The 14,503-nt window shown below is 47.4% G+C and overlaps 1 protein-coding gene across 1 annotated transcript in view; it reads right to left on the bottom strand.

Annotated features, from left to right (window-relative positions):
- Window positions 1-13,839, bottom strand: part of LOC102961954 — a 69,858-nt gene extending 56,019 nt beyond the window's left edge. The window contains exon 1 of the mRNA XM_015538513.2: window positions 11,759-13,839. Within this exon, the coding sequence (XP_015393999.2) occupies window positions 11,759-13,541 (1,783 nt within the window). The 5' untranslated portion in view covers window positions 13,542-13,839. The remainder of the gene's footprint in view (window positions 1-11,758) is intronic.
- Window positions 13,840-14,503: the final 664 nt, after the last annotated feature.

Below are 14,503 nucleotides of genomic sequence, written 5' to 3'. Positions count from 1 at the left end.
CTAAATGAAACAAAACAAAACCTGAACAACAGGAAAATCAGAGGATCAGGGCACAAGCAAATCTTTACCCACTTTGCACGTAAGTATTTTATTTTATTTTTAAATGTTTATTTTTTGAGAGACAGAGAGACAGAGTCCAAGTCGGGGAGGGGCAGAGAGAGGCACACAGAATCCGAAGCAGGCTTCAGGCTCTGAGGTGTCAGCACAGAGAGCCCCAGGCGGGGCTCAAACTCACGAAACACAAGATTGTGACCTGAGCTGAAGTCGGGCACTTAACTGACTGAGCCACCCAGGCGCCCCATGTGCTTAAGTATTTTAAATAGGAATGAGGACTTTAAAACAATTCCTGTTCTGATTTTTCTTCAATCGTTTGGGTTTTACACAACCCCAAATAAAATAGGTTAAAAGATGTATTAGAGAGGCTTAAAAAAAAAAAAAGAAAAGCAAGTCTGCTAAAAGCACCCCTCGTGTGAGAGTTCAAGCAATTGTTAATGCTGGTTATTAGATCGGGAGAGCCTGGGTGAGATGGTGTATGCAGCCAGCCCCTGCTACCATGGCAACCACAAACCAAGCTCCAGCTTCTTAAAGGCACTGCTGTGGAAACTGTGTTCCTACAGATTGTTCGCTGCTTCCAATGTCCTGAGAAGCAGGACCTCCCCAGGGAAATGGTATAGGGATGATTTAACGCGCACAGCACCTGGAGCAGGAATTAAGAGTCTCTGCAATGAAGCCTTCAAAGACACGGTCCATGCCTCCTGGGATATAAATCTGTTACCGTGGAACCCTAGCTTCACACTTAACCCCTGCCTCTTCTAAATTTTTTTTTTTTTTTTTTTTTTTTTTTTTGAGAGAGAGACAGAGCATGAGCAGGGTAGGGGAAGAGAGAGGGGGGCACACAGAATCCAAAGCAGGCTCCAGGCTCTGAGCTGTCAGCACAGAGTCCGATGGGGGCTCAAACCTACGAACTGCAAGATCATGACCTGAGCTGAAGTCAGGCGCTTAACTGACTGAGCCACCCAGGCGCCTTACCCCTGCCTCTTCTAACCTCGCCAAGGGCCCTTCCCTTTACCTTCCTTCTTCAAGTACATTCATATGACTCTATTCTAGGAAAAAAAGAAATTCATCCATTTGATTCATGCCACCCTTTCCAGTTCAATGTCTGACTTTCCTTCCACAACAAATGATCTGGTGTCTCCACTCCTTCACTAGAAAAAACCTTGAAATGTAACGTGTTCCTGATGAAAAATGTCCAGGGACCCCGTGTTCAATACAGGCAAGTGTTTTAAATCTCCTGCCACACTCTGTCCCTGTTAGCCTGTCTGATGTTTCTTCTTAGCGCCCAGCACCACCTGGCAGTAGACATACAGCGTTTAGGTCACCCGCACTGGAATGAAACCCCCGAGAAAGTAGCGTCATTTAGGCATCTCGAGGGCAATACATCTAAAACAGGACACTTGGTATTTCCCCCACAACTCATTCCTCCCCTGGCCCTTTGCAACTTCGCAAATGCCACCACCATTTAGTCAGCTGCTCTGATCAAAACTCTCAAAGCCATTTCTGAGCCTTCTCTTTTTGTCATATACCTCATCCATTCAAGTGGCAAGTCCTGTTAGACGTAGCCTCAAAATATGCTCTGAATCTGCCTGCTACCGACTGCAACCACAGTCACCCTTGTCTAAGCCATGGTAGGCTTCTGCCTTCATCCGAGGCACCTGACCTCTCGCCCAGAGATCTGACTCCTAACGGGTGTGTTAGGACCTTCCTGAGAACAGAAATGTGTTCTACGTCTTCGCATTCCTAGAATAGACCCTGCCATGTTGCAGGTGCTCAAATGCTCGTTGCAAAGACCAGAACAACCACACACCAAGAAAACAAAACCATGCTCACTTGGATGAGGGCAACAGGGAAGTTTCTAAGGCTTAGATTATATTTATCTTGAGCAACCAAGAAAGACTGACAAAGATAGGGTCCCACATCATTTTAATGTTTATACCGAAATAAGTCAGCAGACTCCAAATACTAGGAGTACATTTTCTTTTTTACTTTTTGTTTATATTTTTTTAATGTTCATTCATTTTTGAGAGAGTGCGCGCATGTGGGGGGCGAGGCAGAGAGAGAGGGGGACGGAGAGATCATGACCTGAGCTGAAGTCGGACATTCAACCAACTGAGCCGCCCAGGAGCCCCATGAATATATTTTCTGGTCTCTGAACCAATATTGCACTTTTTAGCAACAGAGAACAGAGAATATCAGCATACACACAAACTTGTCCCTGATACATGTAACCATTTCTTTCTATCTATCCATCCCTCTATCCATCTGTATTTTGTGTTTCCTTTCCGAGAAATAATTCTCTGCTTTTGCAAATGCCAAATCTTCTAATCCCCTTGATAAGCTAAAGAGACAGTACTGTCTCAAATGATAAGTAGATGAAAGCTAACAATTAACTTCAATTTGCCCTGAATTCGACAGACGGATTGTCTAGACAGTCCTAATTTATTTGATTATTGTCCAGCATTCATCTTCCCTTTAGATAAATGGATCTCACCCGAGTTAGGGAATGCAATTATCCCTTAATTCATTACCCGCCCCATTCTTTCACTGAAACTTAAAAAATCCACACCAAAGACCCTCCACACTGCTGTCCTTAGATTCTGCACCCCGGGATGCACTGTGGTTTCAAGCAATAGTTTCCAAGATGTTTTATAGAACACTACTCTTCAAGACGCTCCAGGGAAAAGTATCAATGTTCCTGGATGTTGGGACAGGCCATTTCTCCTTCTGGGAAATGTGTGACACACACTGGCATATTAAAGACCCTAATAAGTCCTGCAGTGAAGAGACCTGTTTGACTCCGCATTTGTCCACCTTCTGCCTTTAAGACAACAACAACAACAACAACAACAACAACAACAACAACAAAACCCTATTGGGAAACACACTTTGGGAAAGCTGGTTTCATCTGTCAGAAGACTGTCCAAATATTTACAGTAATAAACTCCCCTGGGCAAGGACCCAGGTAAGCAATGCTTAGAACACAACAAGCTAAGCGTTTTGAAGCAAAACTTTAGTACAGCTATGGCTTATGCTCTGGTTCTCCTGGTTCTTCCTCTTAATTGCTAAAAGTGACATTTTTCTTCAACTTTCACATTCAACATCACCTAGGAATGTGAATAGTGTGTGTCCCATACAAAATTTTTTAAAGTTAACTTTCTATTATTCAGCAAGGTGATCTCTGGCCCAGAGAATTCTTACATAACCACACGTTTGGACTCTTGGACTGAAGGCTCCGAGGACAATAAAAAGTATAGTCAAACATCAGCTCACTGAAGCTTTAGAAGCAATGCTCCAAAGCAAGAAAACATAAATTTCGCTCACAGCACGTACTGAGCCACTCAATCGACAGATATGTATTGAATGAATGAATGAATGAATGAATGAATAAGTGAATGAACAAATACATGCAGGTGTGCCAAGAAAAAGGTCTTGAATTTAAGCCACCGTTCCCAGCAAACTCATTGAATCTGGAAATGGCCACCTTTAAAGGTTATCTTTAGTATGTCAACTATACTTCAATTAAAAAAAAAATGGGGGAGCCTGGATGGCTCAGTTGGTTAAGCATCTGACGGCTCAGGTCATGATCTCACGGTTTGTGAATTCAAGCCCCGCGCCGGGGTCTATGCTGACAGCTCGGAGCCTGGAGCCTGCTTCAAATTTTGTGTCTCCCCTTCTCTCTGTCCCCCCCATGCTCATACTCTGTCTCTCAATAATAAACAAATGGTAAAAAAAATTTTTTTTTTAATGTTTTGGCACACCCGGCTGGCGGAGTCAGAGAAACGTGCGATCTTGATCTTGGGGTTGTGGGTTTGAGCCCCATGTTGGGTGTAGAGATTACTTAAAGATAAAAATCTTCTAAAAAATGTTTTAAACACAAAAGAGGGGCGCCTGGGTGGCTCAGTCGGTTAAGCGGCCGACTTCAGCTCAGGTCGCGATCATGCAGTTCGTGGGTTCGAGCCCCGCGTCGGGCTCTGTGCTGACAGCTCGGAGCCTGGAGCCTGCTTCTGATTCTGGGTCTCCCTCTCTCTCTGCCCCTCCCTTGTTCATGCTCTGTGTCTCAACAGTAAATAAATGTTAAAAGAATAATAATAAATGTAAATGTTCATGAAGCAGTAACATGCCACATAATATATTCTAAAATGTTAATTACAGTGAAACAATAGTCACAAAGTTTCAGAGCATCAAGCATTAAAGTAAAGCAATAGGAAGGTTCACTGCAGTTCTATGACTAGGCCTATAAGGCCAGCCCAGTGAAGTGGGGTATGGAAGCGGTACTGTCCTAGCAGTCGATATTTTAGGGGTCCAAGGTCGAGTTATGCCAGTAAGAATTTTGTGGCACTTGGTAGTTCATTTCATCCCTCTGAGCCTCGGTTTGGTCCCTGTGAGCCCTTACAGGCTGCAACTCTGTGACCCTTGAACATGGTTAATATGTAATAAACTCAACTCTCAAAGCTTATCGTCTGATTTTTATGTTCCTATTGACACTCTTACCTAATCAATTGATTAACTATTGCTATAAAGTGGGGTTTTATTTACTTTGGCTTAGCAGCAACTCCAAAAGGGCTTTGAAACAAGGCTCAGAGAAGTCATGGAGAAGGTGTGAATGAACATGTGTAAGGGAGCCCCAGACCCTGATTTTAGTGTAGGATGTAGGGGCGCCTGGGGGGCTCAGTTGGTTGAGCAGCCGACATCGGCTCCGGTCATGATTTCAGCGTTGTGCGTTCGAGCCCCGCGTTGGGCTGTCTGCTGGCAGCACAGGGCCTGCCTCGGATCCTCTGTCTCCCTCTCTCTCTGTCCCTCCCCTGTTTGTACTCTCACTCTCAAAAATAAATAAAACGTTTAAAAATAATTTTTACAAAAATTTACCGTAGGATGTCAATATGAGAGATCATGCAAACCATTTCCAGAACACAACATGGAATTAAAAACAGGTTGAGGATGAGTCCAAAACAGAAAGCTGCAGAGACAGTTAGGAAAACTACTAATTTCTAAAAGAGATGCTGGAAGAGACATCACATATAACATAATCCAACTTACTCCAACCTCTAATTTTATATATGACAAAACCACAGTTTAAAGATTTTAAACTATGCCCTGGGGGTTCCTGGCTGACTCAGTCAGTAGAGCGTGCGACTCGATCTCGGGGTCGTTGAGTTCGAACCCCACGCAGGGTGTAGAGATTACTTAAAACTTTTTCTTTAAATGTTAAAAAAATATATTTTAAGGTGCCCTAGTTCATAATGCTAAATGACAACATAATAAGGAACAGATCGTCAATGTGGCAATCTCAATTCCTGGTAAACCTGTATTTTTCACAATAAAGGAAAAAAGAAAAAAACAGTCCTAACGATCAACTTGTCTCAAACCTTACAAGAGTAAAAAACGTACTGAAACTTCTTTTGGCTGATCCTGTGCAGTTCTCATCACTCAGACAGAAAACGAAAGGGAGCTGTCATTATGAAATCTATCCATTTCATACGTGCAAGTGTAAGTGTTCAAATGGACGCTAATTGGATGTCTACACTCTTGCGAACCCCTGCATGTGATAGAAAACCACAACAGGACCTCAGGCTTTCTGGGTACACCTGTAAAATATGTGTATGTCACACCTGCACAAGAACGGTATGACCCATATTCACCACTAACAGGCTTCCGCATTTCCTACTTCAAAAAATCAGAACGCAAATTTTCTTGAATTCTTTGTTTAACATCAAAAAAGTATCTAAAGTGAAAGCATCCTAGTGAATTTTTGAGGGGAAAAAATGCAAAAGAGAGGCAAAGAAGGGTCCAGAAATGCAGAAGAAAAATCAACGCTCGGTTTGCGCTGAACCTCAGAGTATCTAAATAACTAAGGCGCCCAAAATAAGCTGCATTTTTAAAAATGTTTTTCTTAATCACTACAGAACCACAAGGATGTGCTGCCAAGTTCTGGGTTAAAATGGCAGAAATGCTCTCCGCAGAACTGACTCTTCACGGCGATGTATTTCAGCAAGAAGGCAAATTGTGGTATGTCTCAGAGGATGGGAAGGACTCAATCCCTGCTGATTTTACATAACACAGAGTTCTGGGTGGCTAGTGCTCTCTATTCTTTTAAAACAATGGATTTTTTTTAATTTCTTTTTTTAATTTACATCCAAGTTAGTTAGCATATAGGGCAACAACGATTTCAGGAGTAGATTCCTTAGTGCCCCTTCCCCATTTGGCCCATCCCCCCTCCCACAACCCCTCCCGGAACCCTGTTTGTTCTCTGTATTTAAGAGTCTCTTACGTTTTGTCCCCCTTCCCTGTTTTTATATTAGTTTTGCTTCCCTTCCCTTATGTTCATCTGTTTTGTGTCTTAGGAGTCCTCATATGAGTGAAGTCATATGCTATTTGTCTTTCTCTGACTAATTTCACTTAGCATAATACCCTCTAGTTCCATCCACGTAGTTGCAAATGGCAAGATTTCAAAAATACAGGGAAGTTCCACTACTCAGACACTAGTTGGAAAGATCTCTTTCTACATGACACTTAAAAATTTCAACAAGCATGCAGAAACTACCTACCCCGGACTATCCAGCGTTATCACTTGGAAACTTATCTCTCAAGGTCCCAAGACTTTGTTCGCATTCATGCCATTAACGTTTCTCTCACTGTATGAATGTCAATTACGCTCTTCCTTGATTACTTCTAAAAAGAGGACCAGGCACCTTATGGGCGGAGAAACTACTTACTCATCATCATCCCTCTTTCCCCGTGATCTTGCCATCGCCTGGCATATGGAATAGAGGCTCCCAAAGGGCTTGGAGGAGTCCAGGCACACAAGGACTTGCTTTGAGGGGCAGAGCATTCCCCTTCCCTAGACGTGTTCAAAGCTACAGCCAGACCATCGCTAAGGAGATGCCGTCAAGAGGATTAAAATCTTAGGGGATTGGACTGGACTGCCTTTCCAAAAACCCTTTGGCCCAAAGACTCTGAAGTAGACACTGTCCCCTGGAGATGGGCTTTTTTTTGTTTGTTTTTTTCTTTTCCTTTTTTCTTCCCCTTAAAGAGAGCCAACTCAGAAATGCTCAGTTCAGGGCAGATTTTTAAATCTTACCCTGCTTCGTTTCTGCCATCTGCTCTCTCTCTGTCAGCTCCTGAGTAAAAACTAGCATCTATAGTCAAGGACTGAATTGCCATAGTTAAAATGACATCAAGAGGGTCGCCTGGGTGGCTCTGTCGGTTAAGTGGCCGACTCTTCATTTCGGCTCAGGTCATGATCTCACGGTCCGTGAGTTCGAGTCCCACATCAGGCTCCGCGCTGATGGTGCAAAGGCTGCTTGGGATTCTCTCTCCCCCTCTCTCTGCCCCTCCACTGCTCACATGCTCTTTGTCTCAAAATAAAAAAATAAACTTGAAAAAAAATGACATCAAGAAATACACATAGAGACAGAAAATGAGTGTAGATTGTTAGAGAGGACAAGCACTAATAGAGAGAGAAAAATCAAGGCCAGCCAGGGTGGTCAAGGAAAGGGTCATGAATCAGGTGACGAAGAATGGATAGGATGTAGGCAGTGAGAGAGAAGCACTTCCATGTTAAGAAACACAAAAACAAAGCTCAACTCCATGCTGGGGGCAGTGGGAAATGCTACTTGTCCAACAAAGTGGGGCCAGATAATTGGGGATGCACTGGGGAGTTTGAGAGGCTGGGAGTAGACCAGGGAAGGTCTTGAGCAGAAGAGCAAGGTGATGAAAGAAGTGTTTAAAAAAAAAAGCAAGTCTGGAGGCGCCTGGAGGGCTCCATCGGTCAAACGGCAGACTCTTGATTTCGGCTCAGGTCGTGATCTCATGGGTTCAAGCCCCCACATCGGGCTCCACGCTGATGGTATGAAGCCCACTTGGGGTCCTCTTTCTCTCCATCTCTCTGCCCCTCCCCCGCTCATGCTCTCTCTGTCTCTCTCAAAAATAAATAAATTTTAAAAAAATCAAGTCTGGTTACGGAATGAATAAGCCACAGGGATGAAAGGCAGAGTATAACGAATATAGTCCATGGTACCGTAATGGCAACGTAATGGGGCAGATGGTAGCTACACTTGGGGTGAGCACAGTGTGAAGTACATACAGACTTGTTGAATCACCAAGTTGTACACCTGAAACAAATGTAACATTGTGGGTCAACTCCGCTCAAGTTAAAAAAAAAAAAAAATCAACTCTGGGAGAACACTGCAGGATGGACATGAAAGGAAAACCTAAAGTAAAGGGTGGCCACTGGAAAGACGGTGGTAACTTGGAGAGCTGAAGGCGTCCAGGGTCTATTCTGGGGACGGGGGGAGTCACTGGGAATGGAGAAGAGGAAGAGCCCAAATAAGGAACTGAAGGTGGAGCCAAGAAGTGAGGGAGACAAGCTGGGCTGGGACGGCAAGGAGGCTTTTGGACGTGATGAATACGAAGTAAGAAGAGGACACTCAAGTGTGAAATATCCAGCAGCAGATAAGCTGTAGAACAGGAGCTGAGAGAACGAAACAGACCCCAATTAGAGACTTAAGAGCGTTCTATAGATAAATCTGAAGTTCCAGAATGAGAAAGAGAAGGGAGAGAGTGCATAAGAGCCCAAAAGTGACCAACAACGGAGACTCGGGGCCATTTCAAAACGAGAAGTTCACAAGAATATGGGCACATGAAAGGAACAGAAAAGGAGCGATCAGTGTGGGATAAAAAATTCAGGATCCAAGTGTCACAAAATGAAAGGAGTTTCAAGAAGGACTTGGTGACAGATGATGGATGACACATAAGGGCCAGAGCATGCTAAATGTACCATTATATTGCTTACAAATGGGCAGGTGGGTTTTCCCATCTCCACTAGTGACATAGTAGATACAATTATGTAATTGATTAGTGGACAGAAAAAGGGGGTTTGTGGCTATAAGACATGCTCTGTTTTATGTTGTTTTTTTTTTTAATGACAAAAGAGAGCTATATTAAGATCCTGTCATTCTGTTACTATAGATTGATTTTGAGGAATGTCATGTGGAATTTGTACTCTTCTGGGAGCTGCTTTGTTACAGATGCTAAGTATTAAGTATTGGCCATGTATTGTAAGTGTGTGAGTAGCATATTAAAGCGTGCAAGTCCTGACAAAAGCTGTAAGAAATATCCCAAAGCATTTAAAAACTGATAGAGGGATTATTAAGTAACTCATGGGATTTTGCCAGGCCCACACAAAGATTATGCTTCTGGTATCTCAAGAGCTCTTGGGAAGTAATGCCTCTCACCTCCTCATGAAATACCCAGTCTGCGTGCAGGGTTTATCCTGAACCAGACTTGCACCTCCTTTTATTTTAGTTGTGAACCACCTGGGAAGCCACCAGAGCTGGAATGCAATGTCTCTGGCCAGTTTTGGTGTTAAAAATCACTCAAATCCGGGGCACCTGGGTGGTTCAGTGGGTTGAGCGTCTGTGGCTCAGGCCATGATTTCGTGGTTCATGAGTTCGAGCCCTGCACGGGGCTCACGGCTGTCAGGGCAGTGCCCACTTCAGATCATCTGTTCCCTTCTCCCTGTCCCTCCCCTGCTTGCACTCTCTGAATGACACAAAGAAATTAACAGTCACTAGTGACTACAGACAGATCCAGGTTTTGAGGGGCCTGAAGCTTATATTACTTGCATGCTTTTTTCTAAGAAAAAAAGAATGCCACATTACCAACCCAAGACTCAGCATGAAGCTATTTATTCGGAATGAGAGCCAGAAGGCACCTGCAGCTGTAAGGCCATAAAGCATGAGGGTCACCACCTACACGGTAAGTCCACCTCTGCTCAAGACCACCTACTGGGAGTAAGGTGCGGACAGGGAGAAAGCAGGTAATCAGGCAGAGGGAAAATGAAACACAAAATGCTCCTTAAGGAATACTGGAGCACAGAACAAGAAAAGGACAAAGATAAAATACCAGAAAGAAGTTCGAAGTGCAAAATCAATGGGAGATGGGAGATGGGAGAAGAGAGAGAAATAATCAATTTACAAGGCCACACTATCAGAATATTTATTTCCTAGTGATCACCAATCACATTGTTTCTAGGAGGCTTGCATAGGAGCACTAGGTTTTTGGAAACAACCGTTCTCTTCATTGCAGGCACTCAGCGAGTGTTTGTTGAATGAACGAATGAATGAATGAATGGAAACAAGAGAAATATAGTTCTTTTTCTTACTCGCCACCAGGGTCTGCTTTCCTCCGATGCTCCAACATACATGCATGGTTTTTTTTGGCACTGGCTGGAGTTGTCAAAGCAGCAGCTCAGGCCACCCTCTTCTCTGGCGTTTCAGACTGTTGATCCTCAACAGACCAAGTCAAAAGCTATCTCCACCCAAAATTAATTTGTAAGCATGTTCAGAGTCTCCCCAAAAGAATTATACACAAAAATGGCTACTGTGGGGCTACCAGACTTACTCCCTTCCACCTTCTTTCTCCCTCTTCCTATATCAAATTCTGCAGATACATTTCAGAAATTAACACCTTCCCGCTCCTGGGCAGATTCACACGGGATTTTAGCTAGGGCTGAAACACAATTCCTAAATTTCAAATATTTTACCAATTATGACAGCCTAAGTGACAATTTAATATATCAATCATGATGAGATTTCCAGGAGAATACTGGCAAGCCTCATGCACCACTCGGTCAGCTGCAAAAGCAAGACAGGACCGGGCGAGCCCAGGCTCACCAGTTCCACACAGGACAAGATTCAGATGGTGGGAGTGCTTATAAAAGACACAATCAGCCTCTGCTTCAGAAAAGGGTTCCCTTTGGGCAATAAATGCCCTACACCTTCCTGCAAGCTCTAAGAAATGGTGGGAGTTAGGTTCAACCTAAAAGCCCATCCTCTTCTTAAAAAAGAAATATTGGGGCGCCTGGGTGGCTCAGTCGGTTAGGTGTCGGACTTTGGCTGGGTCATGATCTCGGGGTTTGTGGGGCTCCAGGGTTCCAGCCCCAGGTAGGGCTCTATGCTGACAGCTGGGAGCGTGAAGCCCCCTTTCGGATTCTGTGTCTCCTTCTCTCTCTGCCCCTCCCCCACTGGCACTCTGTCACTCTCTCTCCCCTTCAAAATAAACATTAAAAAAAAATTTTTTTTTAAATGTTTACTAAACGATTCTTCCTTCCTCTTCACTCACCAAATTTTCTAAAGAAAAGTGCTTGGAGAAGAGTAGAACTGGAATAACACTATTACTACCTCCATAGTACAAAAATCCGAACACTGATATCCTGTTTAGGGCAAAGGACATGAAATGAGTGAATCAAAGCAGCCGCCACCTCAGGGATTAGAAGTAAAGGTCTTAACTAGAAAAAAAAAAAAAAAAAAAATGATTTCGCCACTTTCTGGCTAAGTGATTTGACCTCTGGAAAGTTACTGAAAAGTCTCCAGACCTCAGTTTTTTGGTTTTGTAAAATGAGGACGAATATAGTACCCGTCTCCCAGGATTGAGAAAATGCCAGTAACGTACTGAATTTAACTGCACAGCAAGAGCTAGTTAAATGTTAGTATTTAATTGTAGTAGTAAAATTTTTGTTCTGTCTCCCCCAGTTCACACCACAGGCAAAACTGGCCCAACCCCCGCGCTTGCAGGATCCGGGGCCGGGCACTGTTGCACACCAGCATGCACAAAAGAGACCCCCAAACGCCGCGGCGTTACTGCAAGCCCCCACCCCAGGCCGGCCAGGGCTCCTCAGGTTACCGCTACGGCCCACACTGACCTGAGATGCCGCCTCCTATCACGACTACGTCGAACATGTGGCCCGCGACACTCGCCTTCTCCCGACTCGCCATGCTCTGATTGAGACTCTCCCCGGGCGTAGGTATAGAAGTGGGTCCGGTCAAGGGCGGGGCGGACCCTTCTACCGACTCTCGGGGGGAGGCCAGGGGCGGAGTCGATTCTTCCACGGACACCCGAGTGGAGCCGGGCACTGGGGGCTGGGCGGATCCTTGTCCCGACGCTTGGGTGGAGTCCGAGCTCGGGACCTTTCCCTGCTGCGAACCCCGGGGGGAGCCGAGCATTGAGGGCGGGGCGGTCTCTTGCACCGACGCTCCGGAGACGTCAGAATACCGGACAGACCGTTGCAGCGAACCCCGGGGGGAGCCGGGCACTGGGGGCGAGGCGTTCTCTTGCACCCACGCTCCGGAGACGTCGGGGTACGGGACAGATCCTTGCAGCGAACCCGGGGGGGAGCCGAGCACTGGGGGCGAGGCGGTCTCTTGCACCCACGCTCGGTAGAGGTCGAAGTACGGGACAGATCGTTGCAGCAAACCCCGGGGGGAGCTGGGCACTGAGGGCGAGGAGGTCTCTTGCACCCACCCTCCGGGGACGTCGGAGTACAGGACAGACCCTTGCGGCGAACCCCGGGGGGAGCCGGGCACTGAGGGCGGGGCGCTCTCTTGCACCCACGCTCGGTAGATGTTAGTGTACAGGACAGATCCTTGCAGCGAACCCCGGGGGGAGCCGGGCACTGAGGGCGGGGCGCTCTCTTGCACCGACGCTCCGGAGACGTCGGAGTACGGGACAGATCCTTGCAGCGAACCCCGGGGGGAGCCGGGCACTGAGGGCGGGGCGCTATCTTGCACCAACGCTCGGAAGACGTCGGAGTACGGGACAGATCTTTGCAGCGAACCCCGGGGGATGCTGAGCACGGAGGACGGGGCGGACCCTTGCAACAACTCTACAGTGGAGTCCGAGAGCTGGGCGGATCCGTCTACTGACACTCGGGGAAAGCCAGCTACTGGGAACCGCAAGGACCCGTGCTGTGACACTAGAGGGGAGTTAGGTGTGGGAGGTCCTTGCACTGAACTCCGGAAGGAGCCTTGCACTGAGGGCGGGGCCGACCTTTGTGCTGACTCTTGGAGAGTGTTACTGGGTGGAGGAGGTGCTGGTGTAGATACCCTGAGGAAGCCGGGTGTCACGGGCGGGTCGGACCCTTGCATCGACTCTGGGGAAGAGTTATTGGTTATAGGAGGTCCTGGTACTGATACTCGGGGGTAGCCGCGCCCTGCGGCCAGGGTGGATTCAGACACCGACACTCGGGTGGAGTCTGAGGGCGGGGCAGGTGCTGGTACCGATCCCCGACCGTTGCTGGCGTCCGGGTCGGATGCTGGGGCGGCCCTCTCGGCGGTGCTCAAGCGGGTAGCAGACTTGGGGATCTGGTGACTCTGGCCGTGGGCGTCAAAGCGCCAGAGGCTTGTGTTAGAGTCCGTGTTGGTCCTCCGGCTAAGACTTAAGTCGAGTTGGGCCGACGCGCTGGACCCGGAGATGTTCTCGTATCCGGTGTCCGTTGATGCGGACCTGCTCCACGCTTGCCTGGCCAACGAACCGGTCAAGGTCCGCCACTCGGCATGGATGTTCGACCCGGACATGGAAGATGCGGCCGCGCCCGAGATGGAGGCCTGGCTCGGGATCTGGGCAGCGATGCCCTCGGCTCCGGGAGCGCGCTCGGCCCCCCGGCCACCTCGGCCCCCTTGCGAGGCGGGCGAGTTGTGTGCGCTCATGGTGGTGTAGCGCGTGAGGAGGGACGCGGTGTTCTGCCCTCTGCCCCTCCCCTACGGGCCCGCTCCTTGCCGGTCCCTGCTGTCCCGAACCGGCACTCTCCCGGGCCTGCCCGGGGGTGAGGGGCCCAGCCCACTAGGTGGTGGGGAGACCCGGCGCTACCGCAGCCTGGCCCCGCCTACCTCGCCTGCCCCGAGGGCGGGCGGCACCACCAAAGGATGGAGCGGTGGGCGCGTGAGAGTTTCGGCCTAGTGCCGTTACTCTCACGCCGTGACTAAAAGTGGACTGGGCCGGGTGGGCTCGGGAAGGGGACTAAGATGGCAGGGTAATGGCCGCGCCCACCCGCGATGGCTCCTTTGTGACGTCACAAGGGGCCAGGGTGAGGTCTGCGCAGCCGCGCGCGGGCCCTCCCTAGGGAGGGGGCGGGGTGAAGTGGGAACTGTTATTTAGGCTTGACTTGGTGACGATTGGTTCTCTGTGGGGTGGTTCAAGCTGAGGTGCTTGACCCAAATCGAAGCGCATAGGCGAGAAAATTAAGAACTCAACTATCACAGATTAAGTGGGACCTGCACTTTAAAAGTGAAGGTGAAGGGCTGGCTAAGGCGCAGAAACAAAAAAAAGAAAACATGTGTTTCCCCATCCTACGGAAAAGAGGGATATTTAGTGCCTATGTTTCACTGTACAATCAGCCTCTTGCTAGTTTTATCCCTTCTTTATATTTACACTTTATCCTCCTAGAGCTGGTTTGGTCATCATTATTAGAACCCTCGAAAATAGATGTAATTATAACATCTAGGGTAGGTGATGAGAACTCCAGGAAGTTAACTAGAATCTGTTAAATATTTTTTTTAAAAATCAGGGGCGCCTGGTGGCTCAGTTGCTTAAGCAACTGACTTCAGGTCAGGTCATGATCTCATAGTTAATGAGTTCGAGCCCCGCGTCAGGCTCTGTGCTGACAGCCCAG

Source organism: Panthera tigris, chromosome X, assembly GCF_018350195.1.
Source record: "Panthera tigris isolate Pti1 chromosome X, P.tigris_Pti1_mat1.1, whole genome shotgun sequence".
NCBI classification, from domain to species: domain Eukaryota; kingdom Metazoa; phylum Chordata; class Mammalia; order Carnivora; family Felidae; genus Panthera; species Panthera tigris.
This window is presented reverse-complemented; position numbering and strand designations above follow the sequence as displayed.